At 47.6% G+C, this 18,487-nt stretch overlaps 1 protein-coding gene across 1 annotated transcript in view; it reads right to left on the bottom strand.

Moving 5' to 3' along the window:
- The window catches only part of SHC3 (SHC adaptor protein 3), a 144,084-nt gene that overhangs the window by 49,512 nt on the left and 76,085 nt on the right, over positions 1-18,487 (bottom strand). Inside the window, exons 3-5 of the mRNA XM_012773787.3 lie at positions 7,916-7,979; positions 4,829-4,948; positions 1,708-1,761 (exon numbers count right to left, since the gene is read on the bottom strand). Of these exons, the coding sequence (XP_012629241.1) occupies positions 1,708-1,761; positions 4,829-4,948; positions 7,916-7,979 (238 nt within the window). The remainder of the gene's footprint in view (positions 1-1,707; positions 1,762-4,828; positions 4,949-7,915; positions 7,980-18,487) is intronic.

The following is an 18,487-nucleotide window of genomic DNA, read 5'->3' as shown; positions in this document are numbered from 1 at the left end:
AAATATACATCTGGATGAGGTCACTCGTGTACAATGAAACAAGAAATCGTAAGGATTAGAAAGCAAGGAAAGGCACAACAAGGAAAGGGAAGGAAAAAAAAAAAAAGAAAACCACTGTGGCAGAGTTTTCACAACAAGACCCTCAGTATGAAAAAGGTCTAAACCATTTGACCCTATGGAATCGGTGCTCTCGTTCGTCATCCTTTGGTAACTGGGCCGAGACACAGGGGCTAAAACCACCTAGAGGGCAGGCAAATCCCCTCCGCTGCCAAGCACCTGGCTCAAGGATCTGACATGGGGTTGCTGGAAACAGCAGGGCCCAAGCCTCTGGCGGCAGCCTGTGCCAGCCCTGGAGGAGCGATGCCCGCAGTGGCCATGGCGCCTGCCCTGCGCCTGCCAGGTGGAGTACGGGAGGGAAGGCGGGATGGGCACTGGGGAACGCCCTTCCTGGGCTAGGACTACACAGGTCCCTGCCTCGAGATGAGATTAATAAAACATGCAGATCGCTCAGGCAACCTTGGACTGGTAAACTTTTATGTAAAATCTGAAGTTGCCAATTAATAATTTGGCCAAATAACACAAAATGACAATAATAACAAAGCATTACCATACGATATTATGTTATCATAAAAAGGCTAACATCAAAAAAATAAAATAAAAAGGACTTCTTGGGATAGAAGATCATTTTTTCAATTGAATAAATTTAGCTACAAGAAAAGCTCACTCTATCATCCTAATTTTAACATTTTTCCCTGGACAGGTGAGAAGTTTGCCCAGAGCAATGACAATTGATATGATCACACTCCAGAGGGTGAGCCTTTCTCCCCCTTCCCCTGTGGGAAGGGCTGACTTTGCATTCTCCCCTCCTTGCTCTGGGTTCGCCCTCTTGTGACCGGTTTCCTGCCTGGTTTCTCTGAAGAGCCGGACCACAGACAGCGAGCAGCAGTTAGCGTGTGGCCACAGAGCAGGAGGGGCTGTCTGCATTCCCCTTCCTGGCGGTGCAGCTAGCGATGGCCACAGAGCAGGAGGGGCTGTCTGCATTCCCCTTCCTGGCGGTGCAGTTGCGACGGCCACACTGGTGCCGAAGCTGGCGTCGGAGCGCGGCGTTCCTGCCAAACGCGGGAGCGCGCCCCTTGCTAGTCTGCCTTCTTTATTTAAGCAGAGAGCCCAATAGAGCGTTCTCATTCTGCTCTCCCTCCTCCCTCGCTATCTGTCTCTGCAATTCCTTCCTTGTTGGCAAAGCAAACCATTAAGGGGCTACAGTGCTAACATTTGGAGAAAAAAACGTCGATTTTAAATGTTTATGAATAAACCAGATTATGTAAATGCACAGCCTTTGAGTACACTTAAAATATAAAAATGGAGGTCCGATCAGAAAATAATAAACAAGCAAGGCAAGCACAGAGTGACGCGGGAAAGTCCCTGGCAACTCTGAAAACTGGGGGCTACTTTGTCACCTCTTAAGAAAACCAGTGCTTCCAGGATTTTTGACAGCTTTTGGCTAATGAAATGAAAGTTGATGGTAGGGCCTTGTCCTAGGTTACCCCTACAAACATGATAGTCAAGATGACCTTTGGCATCAGGAGGGGAAACCAGCTGGCGTCACAGCTGACCTTCCTGGTGGCGTCTCACGAGGTGCACTTTTGAGGCGGAAACCCCTTCCCAGACATTCCCAACAGCAGCGGAGGAGCAGCCAGGGACACTTACCGGGTCTCCCCCGGAGGCAAAGGAGATGGACCGCATGTGGTGGTTCGCTATGATCTGCGGGCCCAAAACAAGAAACAAGATGTGCTGTTACCACCCTTTCCATGTCTTGGAAAGCCAGCTGTTTATTGGCAGGCATTACAAAGTGACACGTTTTCCTGAGAGCCCGTACCCATAGGAAAGTCAAAACTATCAAAGTAATAACAGTAGATAGCCTTTCATAACTGGTGGCTGCTGTCCCGCGCTTTGCCAGATGATCTCATCTAAATGAGCAACCTGTCATGTAAGAACTGTTGTAAGCCCATTTTACAGGTGAGGAACCCGAGTCCACAGGGGCCAAAAGGCTTGCTCAGAGTACAAGAGCTAGTCATTGGCAGAGCTGTGATGGAACACGGGGCAGGCCCTTAACACCCATGCCTTTTTCACAAGCAAACTGTCTCACACACACACCAAAACATCGCACCTTACAGATTCTGGTTCCTAGAACACACGGGGTCTCTGATACGGACTCACGGCTAGAATGGGGGCAAGTGTGCCCGTCCTCGCATTTCATCCCATTTGTATCATGAGCATACAAATTAGAAAGCCGGCCTCCAAGATTCAAAGTCAGTACCATCTAGAGCATTCCTGTCATTTATCAATTTAAAAACCAGAGGGGACAATCCAAGTTCATTTTAAAATGGGAAATTTCCATTAGCCGTACAAATTGCAGTATACAATGGAATTTAGTAGACACTGAGTAAATTAGAAGCTGCCCTAAATTTAAAAAGCTACGTAAGTCTTCCATTCTATTTTTATGTTTTTAAAGACAATGCAATGACACCAAAGTAAATTTCCAGGGGTGGGGACGGAGCACTTGTCTCCACTCCAACCTAACTGGGTTCATTTCTGCAGTCCCCTGGGAACCTGGCCCCTGGGCAGGCAGGTAGAATTTTATACAGCCATAATCATACATCCCAGCAAGTTGTCCAAACTTGCTCCTGTGAAATTTGAAATAAAATATAACTGAATTATAAACGGAAATGGGATAGTTTTTAATGCCTACTTTAATTGTTGGCACTTGCAAAAAGTCAGGATCCAGAGAAACCTGAGTGTATACGTGAACAGAGAACGAGGCTGGCCTGGTGGCCTGCGCCGAGCCAGACAGAGTACAGCTGGTGACAGTGGCCCTTCTCCTCTCACTGGACTCTCCCCCAGCCCAGGGGTAGAGGCCTCCTAAGAGAACAATGAGGAAATAGCACTCACCAAATACTGATAAACTATGGCTTCCACATTTTAAATGTTTGCTTATTTAATTTTTGATCATAAGGCAGCTCCACAACTGGGGTTTGGGAATTAGATTGGAAGCTATGATCTGGGAAAAAAATGAAAGTCATATTTGGCCAACATGAGGCATGGGCACTGTGGTTGAGCGCCACCCCTGTGGGTAAGACAGAAACTGCAAACGGGAGTGAGAAAATGAACGCTACCTGGCCCAAAGCATGTGTTTCTGCTCTGAATGGTGCATCTTGTTTCTTCTACTGGGAACTCTGAAAGACAAGTGGGTGTGGTCTTGCTGCTGTCTCTCCAGATAGAAAAGGGCATGTCCAGCCTGGCTGCTCTCAATTTGCTACGGCTGGACCCAAAAGTCAGCTGGAAGGGACAGCCAGAGTCCTGCGTGCTGTGCCTCCTGCCCCACGGCCACAGACTCGCCTTCTGAACTGCCAGCCCCGCCCCAGGGAAGAAGACCCCACCTGGACACCGTTGCCCCACCGCCACGTCCCAGAATGGAGCAGAGCCAAGCTGGCGCCTCCTCCCAATGCTCTGAGCATTTGCTTTCTCTTTTATTGAGGCGGGCAAAGGCAATTCTCGGAGGAGATCCCATAGAACTGACACACCTGAGGACTAAACAAAAGATCCCCAAGTCATATACAAAGGCACACCGTGGCTGTGACCGGGCATGCGGAGCCCGGTGGACCGGCCTCTGTACACAACAGGTGCTCCCCACGGGAGAAAGGCTGAGCCTGTCCAGCACGCCAAGTCCACAACCTCCAGAGCAGATTAAAGATAAAAAGACTCAAGGGATTGTCTATTGGTTCCATGAGGATAAAAGAATCGAGGGAGAAGTGGTTTCCAGTTATGGCAAAACAAAGCCATGTTGCTTCTCATTTCTGCACAGGATCAAGGATCTATTTCAATGCCTTGGGTGGGAGGCGGAGGAATAAATGAAGCTGGGGGTGCTGCTTGCTTATCTGGGTGATACAGCAATCAATTAATACAAACATGTATAGCAACAGAAAGGCCACCATGTGACACCTGGTAACACACCGTCAGGATCAGGCAGTGCCGCGCTGAGGCCACAGCCGAGCGCCAGCTCTCACTGCCGGCTCCCGGCGCGCGCGGCCAGGCAGCGGAGGCAGCCCCTGGGCTCGCCCCTGCACACTGCGCGAGCCTTCCACACCCTTTGTGCCGCGTTTGACCTTCAGAACTGCCTCGTTAGTAGCCAGGACAGCTACTCACATGCCCGTTTTACCAGCCGAAGAAATGAACAAGAGATAGATGGAGAGGCCTGAGAGACGGACGCTGCGCAAGAGCACACACACCCTGAACAGAATCAGCCTTACTGAACACTGTGGCCGTGCCACCGCAGTCCGCCCCGTCCACTCCGCACGGCTGTGCCGCAGGCGTGCCGCGTCTCGCCACCCTACCACACTCTGTGCCACATGATGCTCCAAAATAGCAAGCTATTAAGGGGGAAATGCTGTCAGTTAGATTCTGCCATCCACTTCAAAGGTGATAAAATAAAATGTGGCCTACAAACCAACAAAATATGATATACAAATAAAAAAATAAGGGCAAGGACGTTAAGAGGAGACTTTGCACGTACATCATCTTTCTTACATTGCAAGTAGACCAATGATTTCATGCATTGTCCTCCCTGCAAAAGGTAGTTTATTGCAGAATTAAAGAGAACCAATGCATACATCCTTCGGTTGGTGACCAAAGTGGCCAAAGTTCATAGACTAGTAAAGATTTGATGCAAACATATTCCAGGTGAGCTCAGTAGAGCTGCGAGGTAGACGCCTATGAAACACCCATCATTTGGGGTTGTTGGCAGGGACGGAAGGTCTGAGCACCCACAGACCTGTTTGGAGTCAGGTGTCCGCAGGTTCAGACTGGCGGTGGAGATGGTCAGAGAAATGCTCATCCCCGCAAACTGGAGGTTGCTCTTTCCCAAGATGCTCGACAGCATTTTGCTCGGAGGCTGTGAAATCAAAGAGCAGTATTTTAGCTGTTTATTTACTGGAGGCCGCACTATCTGGGCCTTTGTGTCTTTCCTGTCTAAAAGGGTTGGGACACCAATGCCTCTACACCCCCAGACCCTCACTGACTGTCCCTTCCTCCTTAGGCACAGGAAAACAAAGTGAAATGAATGAGCTGGGAGGGTGGGATTCAGGGCTAACATGCACATTCTAGAAGATGCGATATGAAAATTGCAAACCATCTAATATGCAAACACTGAGATGAGGATTCTTGCAGGCAGTCAGAGGTATCAGCATCTCATGGGAGTCCCTTGTGTTTAAACCCAGGGAAAGTGCCACAGGCTGTCAGGGCCTAGGGACATAGGTAGCAAATAGCCCGCCATTAGCTTCTGTATTAGGCCTGCTTGCGTAGGAGATTGGAAAATTTTCAGCTGACCCTTATCTGACTCTGGACCTGCCATCTCACTCCTGCTGGTCTGATTAAGTTTAGAGACTAAGGAGAAGTGTGGTGGCGCATGGCACAACTGCCCACAAGATACAGCCGCCAGTCCAGGGTCGAAACGCCCTGGACCCCTGAGGTGCCTGGCATGCTCTGTGTACCTAGTGGATGCGCTTAGGTCACAGAATGCAGGATGTATTTCAACTAAGATTAATGTCCATAATTAGGATACTTCAGAGGCTTCCTCTTGGCCTAATCTTAGCTGCAGCCGGTGACTCCTACAAAACCCATCTCAAGGTTTCAAACCCCCCGATTGTGCTAAAACAAGATAGAAGTGTAAGATTAATGCTTTCTCTCACTTTTGTAAAAGTGCTTGCTAATTAGATTTTTAGAGTGTGGTTTTTGCCTTTTAAAGGGGGCTGTTTTTCCCTTCTCCGCACTACTTTCTGTGCCTGCCACTCTGCAGGGCAGGAGTAGTCCTGGCCAGTAAATAAAGACTCACTATTTGACCCAATTCGGTTTCTAAGGTGGTCTTTTCTCGCACTCCGCACTCTGCACCACAGGCCAGGCCCAGCCCAAGCTTGCAGACTCAGAAACCTGGTTCCGCCACACCGCAAGTCAAACTACCTCTCAGGAGAAGACTAAGACATACGAGCTCTTGGGGCTTACGGGCCATCCCAGAGCACTGTGAGGATGCTTGTTGCTGAAGGGAATAAACCACAGATCTTTTGGCCCAAACATCCGCCCAGGTCAGGGCTCTCCTAGACTGTCCAGTTAGAATCTGATGGGCCTAGAGCTAGCTCAAGGATGGACAGACAGTCTGCCTATACCTGGTGTACCTATCACCCTGACAGAAACGTCCTTGGCACAGGACGGCTGCCTTTTCCAGCCAGGCCCCTTCTCTCTGGGGACCTAGAGGGGCACTACCAACCCACTCTCTCTGTCCTTCGGGACCAACCCATCCTTTGGTTTGGGGTTAGAATATTCTATGTTAACTAGTTTCTAACCAGGTACACACTGTTGCTAATCTCCTGAAGAAGCTATTTAAAAACAGAGACGCCCAAGCCCCACCCATGAGACTCTGATCAAGTACACCTGGCTGGACCCCGGAATGGGCATTGTTTCCACCACTTCCACCGCAGAGCCCTGAGGGCACCCCAGGGCTGCCAGCACCGCCTCCCTCTGAAAGACGAGATTCCGTGTCTGTTCGCAGACACCTTCGAGTAATGCTCCTGCAGTCAAGAGTCCAGAGCCCCGCTTGGTCCCAGGACCCCGCAGGGACTGAGGCCAGCATAGGCTGCACACGGAAGCCTTCCTCCAGTGTCCTCTGCCCCACACTCAGCTGCCTGTGGGGGCGTGACGTCCCCAGTCCTGAGCGTGACGTCCCCAGTCCTGAGTGCAGAAGCCCTGGAGCCCTGGGCCAGCAGAGCCCAGCACCCCAAACAGTCTGCAGTCTCCTCTCAGCCCCGGGCGGGCTCAGACGTCCTCCGAGGGACACCGATCCTACAGTCCAGTTCAGGCATAGAAAAGTCCTGACAGTAGGGTTTTAGTTATACACTTACCAGACACTTAACTAAAGAATTTTTCTCACTTTTTCCTAGTCCAGGCTTTTGTTTTTCTTCTGGTCCAACCACCTTCAGGATGAAAAGTTCTACAGCGCTGAACATGCAGCCTCGAAGACCATCTGAGCTTGACCTCAGTCACCCCCTACCCGCACGGTGGCCACCCCTCTCTGTGCGTCAGTTTTCATCACCTGCAGCATGGGGATATTCAGCAGTGTTCTGGCAATGGCTTGTACCAGCTAATGAGGCCCAATTATTAAATTTAGCAATTTTATAATCTGGCCATTAAACACAGCTGTTATTAAAAACTAAATTATGTAAACTTACAATTAAATAAATTACATTTAAAAAACGGATAATAAATCTTCAACACTCATCACTTCCTAATTGTTTTGCTATATTAACTATTAGCTCTGCTTTTCCAGTTACTTGTATCTATTGGATCTGTACAGTGGACAAGCTATTGCACCTCTCTTCCTAACTATGTTTTCAGGCACAGGAACAGCATGTTGAGAGCTGGAAATCAGCCACAGTGGAAGCATTTACACCACAGAAATTGGCAAATGCTACAAATTTAGTGCTTTCATTCTCCTTCCCAACCGGAGAGCTGGGTGTGAAACATCACCAACACGCCACTGGAGACAGCTCCCGTAAAGAGTTGTTAGAGCTAAGGGCATTGATAGAAAGTGCTCGAAGACCTGTCTGGCCCTGATTTAAGTGTTTGCTGTTATCATGATCTTCAGGGTTAAAGCCACAGTGAGTGACCAGGGTGTCGCTTTTGGGACAGTGACAGCTAACTGTCCTCAGCCTCATAGGAGAGAGAGCAATCGAAACTCTTTCTGCTTTTAGAAGTGGCAAGAGCCAGGCCACAGAAAGAGGACAGCAACTCCCTGTGATTGAAGATGCTGGGTGGTGAAATGAGAACGGAAGGAGGAGACACTGCTACACGCGGAGTGTGAGCACGGCACCTTTCTCTTCCTGAAGGCTCCTTTGGCACCAGGGACAGCTTCGCAGACTCGGCTGATGGCTTCCCTGCGGAGGACAGGAAGAAAGATCCACTTTATCACGTGTTGATCAGGATTATGGAACCCAGAGACCCTACACCTACACGACTAGAGAAAATAACTGCCTGTTTGTTTCAGTATAAAAAATAAATAGCCGTCAATTTAGCAATCAGCTGATTTCTCTTCTAAAACATAAAACTAAGCAAAACACAGACAGGTCATCTCTGACTGGCAATGTCCCAGTTCTCTTTGTTGTGGTGGTTGTATGCCAATACTGTATGCATACCAATGCCACATCTTGTAAGGGACGTTCGGCTAAGATTCCATTTTTTAAACCCAGCACCCTAAATGTACTCTTCCCAACGCTATCTTCATTTCTGTGGCCAGGACACTAGGCCCACTCCTAATCAATCACTGTTAAGGATCAAAAAACCTTCTGCAGTGAGTTAGAATACAATACATTTGGTCCTCGAGTTTCATTTCCAGCTGCTGCAGGAAATAATATAGAATCCAGAGAGTTTAGAAGGAGGAGAGGACCTCCCGTGGCATATGAACAGCCATAGTGAGGTCATGGGCAGAGCAGCGCCAGGAAACCGTGGGGCAGTGACTACATCCAGGTGACACCGGAAAGTGACCTCCCATGCTGGGAGCCACTTGAGGTCCATGCGGGTCCTTGGCTTCACACTAGAAAGAATTCAGGAGTGAACTGACAGTATAAAGTGAAAGTGAGATTTCTCCAGAACAGCGGTCCTCACACTACGGCCCGTGGGCCACATGCGGCCCGCCGAGGACATTTATTCGGCCCTCCAGGTGTTTTTGCCGCCGCTGCCTGTCCTGCTTAGCAGCCGACTCATCCCAGGCCCACAGTGTGCAGTGCGCATGTGTGGAATGTGCCCCGCCCTCTCCAACGGCCCTCCAACGGTCTGAGGACAGTGAACTGGCCCTTGTTTAAAAAGTCTGAGGACCCCTGCTCCAGAGACTACAGAAGGTCCATTCCACAGACAGAGCAGAAGCTGGCTCTCCCTGCAGGGCCGGCCCTGGTCCCACTGCCTTTCCGCGGAAGCCACAGTTTAGTTAACCAGGGGCGGAATATTCATAAAGGGTGGTGTTTTCCTGGAATCGGTGACGCCCTCCATTCCTCCACCATCTTGGCTCTAACCACATGGGACTGTGCCCCGCTGCATGCTGATTTGAGCAGGGCAGTTGGGAGCTTTGTTTTGAGACTTCCTGACCCAGTCAGGCAACGCGACAGCAATGCCGAACGCAAAGCAGCACCTGCCGGTCCCGTGTCACAGGCACTGTCCAGCCAGGGCAGCAGGGCAGGGGCCTAACGTGCAGTGTGCAGGGGCAGAGGGCACTGGGAGCTGAGGGAGCGCCATGCGGTGGAGGCGCTGAGGCCTGGAGGCAGGCAGTGAGGACCAGGGTGACAGCAAAGGGGTGCCGAGGAGCAAACACACCTTGTGACTCCAACCACATGAAAATGGCTGGGAGACGGCCACAGGTGGCTCCACCTCAGGCACCCAGAAAGGCGCAGGTGAGTGTCTCGACTCCCACATAGAGGAGGAGAAAACAGCAGGACACAGAGGAAAATAAATGAACAGGAATTTGGAGACACAGTGAATGAGAAGGAAGATAACGGGTCCTCAGAAACATTCTATAGACTTTCCAAGATCAATATTCTTTAAATTGATCCCTACCATCCAAGCGAAGGGTAATCCCCGTCACAACACAATGCTTTTAAGGGAATGTCAGGACACTGTGGAGTAGGCTTTGAAGCAGTGTGACTTGGAAAATGTAAAGTGAGAAACAAAGGTTTTTGGCGTTGATACTTACTCATATTTACTTTATAACACTATTCTGTCTGTGGTTCTACTGAAGTGATCAATCAGGTATCACCCAAAGTACTTTCTAAAAGTAAATCCCATTGAAGGTCAAGCTGTCTCTTTGCAGAACTATAGGAGCCCTATTGTCTATATTTTATCTGTTTAATTTTTTTAAAAGAAACAGTTCAGTGACTTTCTGCATTGTGCTTATTACATTAAGTGATGTCTTTAGCTGAGCAAGGCAGACAAAGCACTGATGGCCCCAGCAGGCTAGAGAGGAGTCTCTCCTAAGTCGTTCTGTGAACACTCCTAAAAAGCCTCAGTCATCCACAAGTCACGCAGTGCCGAGCAGCAGGCCTCTGCTCCTTCTGCACTCCTGGGGGAGGCAAGGAGGAACCACACGGCAGCAGTGAGAAGGGATTACAACGCTCTGCGATCATGAACCGTTCTACCCAATGCCTCCTCACACAGAATGGCACACAAGGGTCTCAGAGCACATTGGCAAATGTAAGAAGTTTAAGAAATTTCTCAGAGCTCGGGTACTCAAGAAAAGTCCTAAGGAGCCCACTTGTGAGCCTTTAGAACCCCCAAAGGGGTTTTCAAATTGAGCCGCTTTTCAGAAAAATGTTCTTCCTTCATCATTGGCATAAATTTGTTCCTAATGTTCACATCATAACATGTGTGTGGATTCTCATTCCAGCCAGGCTGATGGTATCTATTTCTGTTTGAAATAGAAATGTGACATAACTATTAATAACATCAATATTTAGATGTCTGAAATGAGTTACTTAAACTCTAAAATCTAATTTTAAGTGTAACTATTCTCAATTTCCCTCCGAACTGTTTGAGTGCAGTGCATTTTGGTGAGCAGTACTGTTTCAGTTTGTTCACTTAGCAATAATTATTTAGCTTTGTGTAATTCCATTTAATCCCCATTTGAGTTCCAGGTACCAATTTTGCCACTTTTAATAATAGAGATTGCTTCTTAACATTCTGTTCCGTGTGCCCACATTTCAGGGAGCCAAATCATGACCTCAGAGCTCGGCTAATATGAAAATGGACCATTTGGCAGGCTCCATGGTCAGTTGGAAGGAACCAAAGCCAGCCCTGCCCCAAATGCATACCGTTGCTTTCCTCCGGATTTTACCATCTTCCCCTCTTCGGGCTAAAGTTCTCGTCAATAGGGCCAGTACCATTCACAGTGAATGACATTTTCACTGGAATGTAGAATTTTAGAACTGGACCCTTTGAAATCATGTAGCTCCATCCTTCTCCCTCCTCATCCATCTCACCATGGCCCAGCCTGTTGCCCCAAACACATACATACTTTAAAGACGGAAATAATGAAAAATGAAACAGCAGAGAAGTTAGATGATTTATGCCCTCCTGGGTTTATATGCATTTAGTAGGGGGAAGGGGAAAGATGACAAGCAAACAGATACATGAAGCAGCAAATGGAGATCAATTTCATGAAAAAAAAAAAGAAAAAAAACAAGGAGTGAGCCGCATGATGCCCCTGGCTCCGGAGGAGGTGACGCTTGCTGGGTGTGCAGCTACCCAGGGCAAAGTGAAGCTGGGCTCCTATCTCCCGCCTTCTGTGCAGATAAATTCTAGATGGATTGCAAATTGAAATTTGCTTGTAATGAAACCATGAAAGTACTAAAAGGAAACTGGGAAGGATATTTTTTAATTATCTTTGAGTAGAAGGATGATACAAAATCCAGAAACCAATAGCATAAAAATAAAAATTTATGCACAAGAAAAACTGGTGCCATTTCACTGTCAAGGAGAGAATAGCCTTAATATAAGTCAGCAAGGAAAATGCCAAAAGCCCAATGGAGAAAATAAACAAAGGATATAAACAAAGAGTTCACAAGAAAGGCAATACAAATGGCTCTTGAAAATATAAAAAAAAATCTCAACTTTACTCATAACAAGAAGGCAAACTACACCCTAAACTCAAGTTCTGTTTTCACAGCCCAAGACCGAAGCGCGGTGGCTGTGCAGGGACACAGGCGCTCGCGGATGGTGAGCACAGAGCTGGGCACAGCCTCAGCCACGGCCCCAGCAAAACAGAAGGTGCACAAACCCCTTGGTCCCAGAAAGTTTCGCTCTAAACACACGCAGATGGGCTAGAGGACCTTAGAAACATGTTGATGGCAGCAATATTTTTAGTAGACAGAGGAGAAATAATCAATGACTACTATTAAGACCCAGTTTACCATAAAGTAGGTGACCAACACAGCCACGCCACTCCCGAGAGAAATGCCTTGAGGGTCTTGTTTATGCCCCTTCTCACCCCGACTCCCTCCTCAGCACCCCTGTCAGGGTCCTGTTCCCACAAGTCGCTCCTGCAAAATCGCCAGCTCCCTCCCGTAGCGAATCCAGCCGGACCCTCGCTGACCCTCTGCTGCAAGGGGGGGGGGGAGTGCGGCAGGGCTGTCATGCCCTGACTCCACTCTTCTGATGCAGTGCGCTCAGTGGGCCCATTGCGTCCCCACCCAGGCCCAAGCCCCTATCTAATCCACTGGCTTTCACACAAGAAAAAGTCCTCCCTCACTGATACATCACATCAGCCATCAACGTGTCCAGGCCCAGCGGAGCAGCAAGGACCCTGAACTTCATGTGGAGTGAAAGCGCTCCCCTGCCTCCCTAAGGCTTGCCCTGGCCTGCAAACTTCCAGGTGGCCGTGGAAGAAAGTACCTGCTAACCTCAGAGCTTCAGCTCCTCGCCCCTTGGCAGGGTGGGGTGACAGCAGGGTGGGTACAGAGAGGTCAGGGTCAAGTGGTCACTCCAACAGCCCGGCACTAGGCCCTGCGGCCCAGCATTAGTAGCTGACTCTTTCTCGCACGCTTTCTTCTCTTCTCTAAGGCTCCTCCTCTAGGAGCATGTGGGTGTCCGTGAGGTGAAATGACCAGTGTCAGTTCATCCCCAGGCACCGGATTGCTGCCAGCGTCCACACCAGTAGGCCGCTGCAGTCTCTCGCTGTGGACATGGCTCTGATCTTCAGCAGACAGCCCTTGGGGTGAGGCCACAGAGGTGCCCCGTCCCTGGGACCAGCACCTCTGCCAGGCTGCAGTGGGAGGCTGGTTTCTCCCCAAGTGCAGCCCTCCTGCTGCGGGCTTCGCTCGTGTGGTTGAGACACTGGTCCACGGGTGACAAGGACCCAAAGTGTGTGTCATCTCCTCGAAGCCCCTCACTCTGTTTGAAGCCAGAGGGAACCATCCGTCCCCTCCCTGCTGGAGGGCTCAGAGGGCACTAAGGACTTGCTCCTCCATTCCCAGCCGACTCACTTTGCACCTTCAGCGTGAGGGTTGAGCAAAGTGCAGCAAAATAGACTCTCGCCCCGTCTTCCCGAGCCCTCCGCGGGAGGCTCAGCACCACAGCCCTCGGTTTGGACACCAGGCCCTTGGACCTCAGGTAAAATGGAGCCAGAGAGTCTCAATTTACCCTGTGGTTACCTCCACGCACCTCCCGCCCGAAGGGGCGTCATCATCTCTGGGCTGGATGTGCCTTCTGCCGCGGCCACTGCCCAGTCGTCTCCAGCCCCACCATCTCTGAGACCCAGGACGTAAAAGATAGTTACACGCTCACTTGCTTTCTCCACTTCAATGACTTGAAGTCACCCCAAACTTGATGTTTTAAAACCCAGCCTTCATTTCCCCACACCAAAAACTTCCCTCCCCTGTCTTCCCAGGGCAGAAAGCAATGCCAAAGGCCCTGGCAGCTCCCGCCCCACGGCCCGGGCGCCTCCCTCACCAGCCACGCACCCAACATCACAGCCCCGCCCTCCACGGAGAAGGGCAGTGCTCTGTGTTCCCGAGAGGGCCATGGAGGCAGGAGACAGGGCGGCACAGGGCATGGTGGCGGAATGCCAGCCATGCCTCGCACTGTGGACACCTAAGCACCAGTCCGTCTGTCCAAGGAACAAGAGGTGAGTCAGACACCTGGTCAGGAGAAGCCTCAGTGCGAGAGGACTTGGTTGCCAGGGTCAGCAGGGGAAGGTGTAACCAGGAAACACAAACTGGAGCTTGGACCAGGAGGGAGCAGAGCAGGAAGGTGGAAGCGGGAGGGGCTGTGGCTGGCTGGGGCCAGGTTTGCCAAAAGCCGTGAAAGACCAGCCGGGCGTTGAGGGTTCAGGTGCAGGTCTGAGAGGCATCAGGTGCACTGAGGAGCAGGACAGTATGGAGGAGGCACTGGTTAGGTAGAAATAGAGTAGAATGAAACTTACTCTAACCACGGTGTGCAGACAGACAGACAGGGCTGAGAAGCCACGGCAGAGAGGTGAGCAGGAAGTTACTGATGTTACAAAGGGTGGTGAGAGTGAACATGAAAAGAGGATCATTTGAAGAAAAGACCCACAGACCTGCCCAATTACAGTGAGTGCCATGAGGGCGTGACCACAAATGACCTGCTCTTCCATCCTGGTCCAGTGGCTCACTGTCTCCATCCTGAAGCCCTGTGACACCAGGGCCCATGTCTGAGAGTCCATATGCAGCAAGGACAGAGCCAGGGAGGCCACCAGGCCCATCAGATGGCACACGGGAGCCCAGGTACAAGAAGCAGGAGTCCAAAGGCAGAGGGACATTCAGAACCAATGGTTTCTCCCTAGTCTCATCCATGGCCTGGTGGGTTTCAGTCCCCCACACCTGCACACTATAGCATTAAACCCTAACCAAATTATTCGGTAAGACTTACAGAGTCAAAAACTAATTTTAGGCATCAAAATACCCTAAACTTGATTTTTGGAAAGTCGTTTCACCAGGATATGAACCACTTCAATCCTGTATGTTGCAAACATAACCAAAGAGCCATGAACTTCAAAGTCAGTGCACCAGTTGAGAAATGAGTAAGGTACCAGAGCAGCTTCCCTGATTGTTCACACCTTCTCAGTCACTTGTGCCCATTACCCTAATATTCTCCTGAGACCTCATTCTGTGCCTCAACACTTGACTTACTCCAAAAGTGTGTTTAAGCATATACAGTTGCTTTAAATAAATACTGCTTGACATTACTAAACAGATGCAAAAAAAAATAGCATCCTATAAGTTCTGATAAAAATCCAAATAAGGAAACTGAAAAGAGATTCCTTAACTATGCTGAAAGATATTTCACAAAATGAAAGATAACCTCTTGGGATTACTAAGAATGTATTAATCAAAAAAGTAAAGCCCACCAAGATAGCCAAAAAATTCCTTTTATGGCTAAAATAGCTCATTAGAGAGGGACTAAGAGGGAATAGGAGCAGTCTGTACATGCTGCTCTCATGGAGAGGCTTGGAGGAGGCAAATGGATGTCCACCTTCAGATCAACCACCTAGGAGAGAGCACTGCAAGTCAAAAGAGAAGCGACAGGAGGCACCCAAAGTGAAGGAGAAGACAGAGAGGCAGGCTGCTCTGTGGTTTAGAGGTACATGGGAAAGATGAGCACAAACACAGAGAAGGCACAGAGGAGAGGATCCCAGGACTCCACACTCTCCCCCACTACCATTGCTGTCCAAGTTGCAGGAGGAACCCTCCACTGCAGAAGGCCACGGGACTGACATAGGGAGCTATCTGGAGACTGTGCAGTGGCATTGCTCTGGAGAGAGGGCATAGTGGTGATCCACTGGCTCATGAACCCTACGTGCTGTGGTTGCTGCCATTTTAAAATCCTAGGCCCAGAGTGTGGCCTCTATACAGGAACCAGATCAGTTGCTACTGCCTCCCCACTGGGAAGCTAGGCAGGAGTCCTGTGAGCAGGAGCCACACATCCCCACTGCAGCTGGGGGACCTGGGAAGGCTGACAGTGGGCAGGGCTGCACTCAAGCCAGTGCCCCCCTGCTGACAAATGCTGCTGCCTGTGGATCTGATCTCCAGCCAATGCAGACCATCAGCTGCTGCCACCCACGGGCATCGATGAGCTGCAAGAGCCAAAAACACCACTGCCCATGAATCTAATCCAGGCAGCTCTCAAGCCAGCACAGGCTAACATTCACTACTCCCAACAGAACGAGGTGGGGCATTCACTCACTCTGCAATGCAGGGACCACCAGTGACAACCACAGAGGAAAGGCAAGGCAGGAAACACAGGGCAGCAGCAGTGTTAAACACTCAAAGTGCATCTGCCTATCTCATCCTGGGTCAGCCCTCCAAAGTAGGACACAAATATGCCATCCAGGGACCTCTCCTTCTCTGCACTAAGTAGGAAAGCTCCCAGCAGAGAAGAACAAGTGCATCACAAGCTTATCTGTCTTGAGCTGAAAGAAGAAATTTCTGGTGTAAAGGAACCAGAATAAGAACTCTGGCAATATGAAAAAAAAACAAGCTGTTTTGACACTCCTCAAAAGATCACAATAGATCTGTAGCAAAGGACTCCAAGCTAAAGGGAATTGTGAAAATGTCAGAGATGGAATTCAGAATATGGATGGCAAACAGGATGAACAGGATTGAAGAGAAAGTTGAAAACCAAAACAAATAAGGCAAAAAATGTTTTCAGAATATAAATGAAAAAAATGAAAACTCACTAAAAAGGTAGAAAAAATAAGAAAAGATACAACAGAACTTAAAAAAATGAAAGAGTCATTTAGGGAATTTGAAAATACAGCAGAAAGTTTCAATAGCAGTCTAGACCAAGCACAAGAAAAAAGTCTCAGAGCTTGAAGACAGGCTTTCAAACTAATCCAATCAAAGAGGCAGAAAAAAGAATAAAGAATGAACAATCAGTCAGAGAAGTATGAGACTATAAAACTTGGGTCACTATAAAAATTATAGGTATCCCTGAGGAAGAAGAAGAAGAAAGTACGGAAAACCCATTCAAGGGAGTTATTGAGGAAAACTTCCCTGGTATCATCAGAGATTCAGATATCCAGATACAAGATGGTCATTGAACACCAGGAAGACTCATAACAAATAAGACATCTCAAAGACACATAGTCCTCAACCTTGTTAAACTCAAAATGAAGGAGAAAATTCTATAAGCTGCAAGGAAAGCAGTAACTAACCTACAAGGAAAACCCATCAGGCTAATAGCAGACTTCTCAGTGAGATCTTACAAGCCAGAAGGGTTGGGGCCCCTTTTTTAGTCTTCTTAAAGATAACATTTGCCAGCCAAGAATTTTGCACCCTACAAAACTAATTTTCATAGATGGTAGAGAAATAAAGACTTTTCTAGACAAGCAAACACTAAGACAATTTGTCACTACTAGACTTGCCCTAAAGGAAATACTTAAAACTGCATTATACATGAACAGCACAATAGATACACACTGATATAAAAACAACCAAAAATAAAGCTCACAACTCGTATAAAAAAGTGACACAAGAGAAAAACAATGCAACTAGGTATCTTTTAACATGATGAACAGAACAGTATCTCACATATTAATATTAATATTGAACATTGATGGTCTGAATGCTCCACTTAAAAGATACAGACTGGCTGAATGGATGAAAAACCACACTCCAAGTATATGGTGACTCCTCAAAACCCTACTAACTAGTAAGGATTCTCATAGACTCGAGGTAAAGGGAGGGAAAAAAATATTTCACACAAATGGAAACCAAAAGCAAGCAGGAGTAGCTACTCTCATATCAGATAAAATAGACTTTAAATCAATAAGGCCAAAAAAACAAAAAAAGACAAAGACAGTCATTATATCTTGGTAAAGAGAGTAATTCAGCAAGAAGATATAATAACCCTAAATATGTATGCATTTAATAGAGGAGATCTATGGGATATAGTAAAAGTAGTTCTAAGAGGGAAGTTCATAGTCTTAAATGCTTACATCAAAAATACAGAGAGATCACAGGTAAACAACCTCATGTCACACATCAAGGAACTACAAAAAGAAGAATAAATCAAATCCAAAGCTAGCAGAAAAAAAGAAATAACAAAGCTCAGAGCAGAACTAAAAGAACTGAAAATCAAAAACAAAAAAACAAAGGATCAATGAAACAAAAGGCTGGTTCTTTGAAAAGATAAACAAAATTGATAGATCACTAGCTAGATTAACCAGAAATAGAAGAGAAAGAAATCAAATAAACTCAATCAGAAATGAAAAAGGAGATATTACAAATGATTCAACAGAAATACAAAATATCATCTATGACTACTATGAAAACCCCTATGCATACAAACTAAAAAATCTACAGGACATGGATAAATTTGTGGAAACACATAACCTCCCAAGTTTCCTGAATCAAGAAGAAATAGAAATCCTGAACAGACCAATAATGAATAGTGAGATTAAAACAGTAATGAAAACTTCCCCAACAAAAAAAGCCTTTGACCAGATGCATTCATAACCAAATTCTATCTACCAGACTTACAAAGAAGAATTGGCACCTATTCTACTAAAACTGTTCCATAACATTGAGAAGGAGAGAATCCTCCCTTATTCTACAAAGCTGGTATCAATCTGTTATTAAAGCCAGGAAAGGACATAACATAAAAAGAAAACTACAGACCAATATTCCTTATAAACATAGATGCAAAAGTTCTCAACAAAATGCTAGCTTCGGTTTAAATTCAACAGCATATCAAAAAGATAATCATGATCAAGTGGGTTTCATCCCAGGGATGTAAAAATGGTTCAATATATAAAAATCAATAAACATGATTCACCACATAAAAAAATTAAAACCAAAGACCAGTGATCATCACAATATATGTGGAAAAAGCATTCAATAAAATCCAGCACCACTTCATGATAAAAAACCTCAACAAACTTGAT

Source organism: Microcebus murinus, chromosome 12, assembly GCF_040939455.1.
Source record: "Microcebus murinus isolate Inina chromosome 12, M.murinus_Inina_mat1.0, whole genome shotgun sequence".
NCBI classification, from domain to species: Eukaryota; Metazoa; Chordata; class Mammalia; order Primates; family Cheirogaleidae; genus Microcebus; species Microcebus murinus.
Note: the sequence above shows the minus strand (reverse complement) of the source record. Positions and strands in the feature narration are given on the sequence as shown.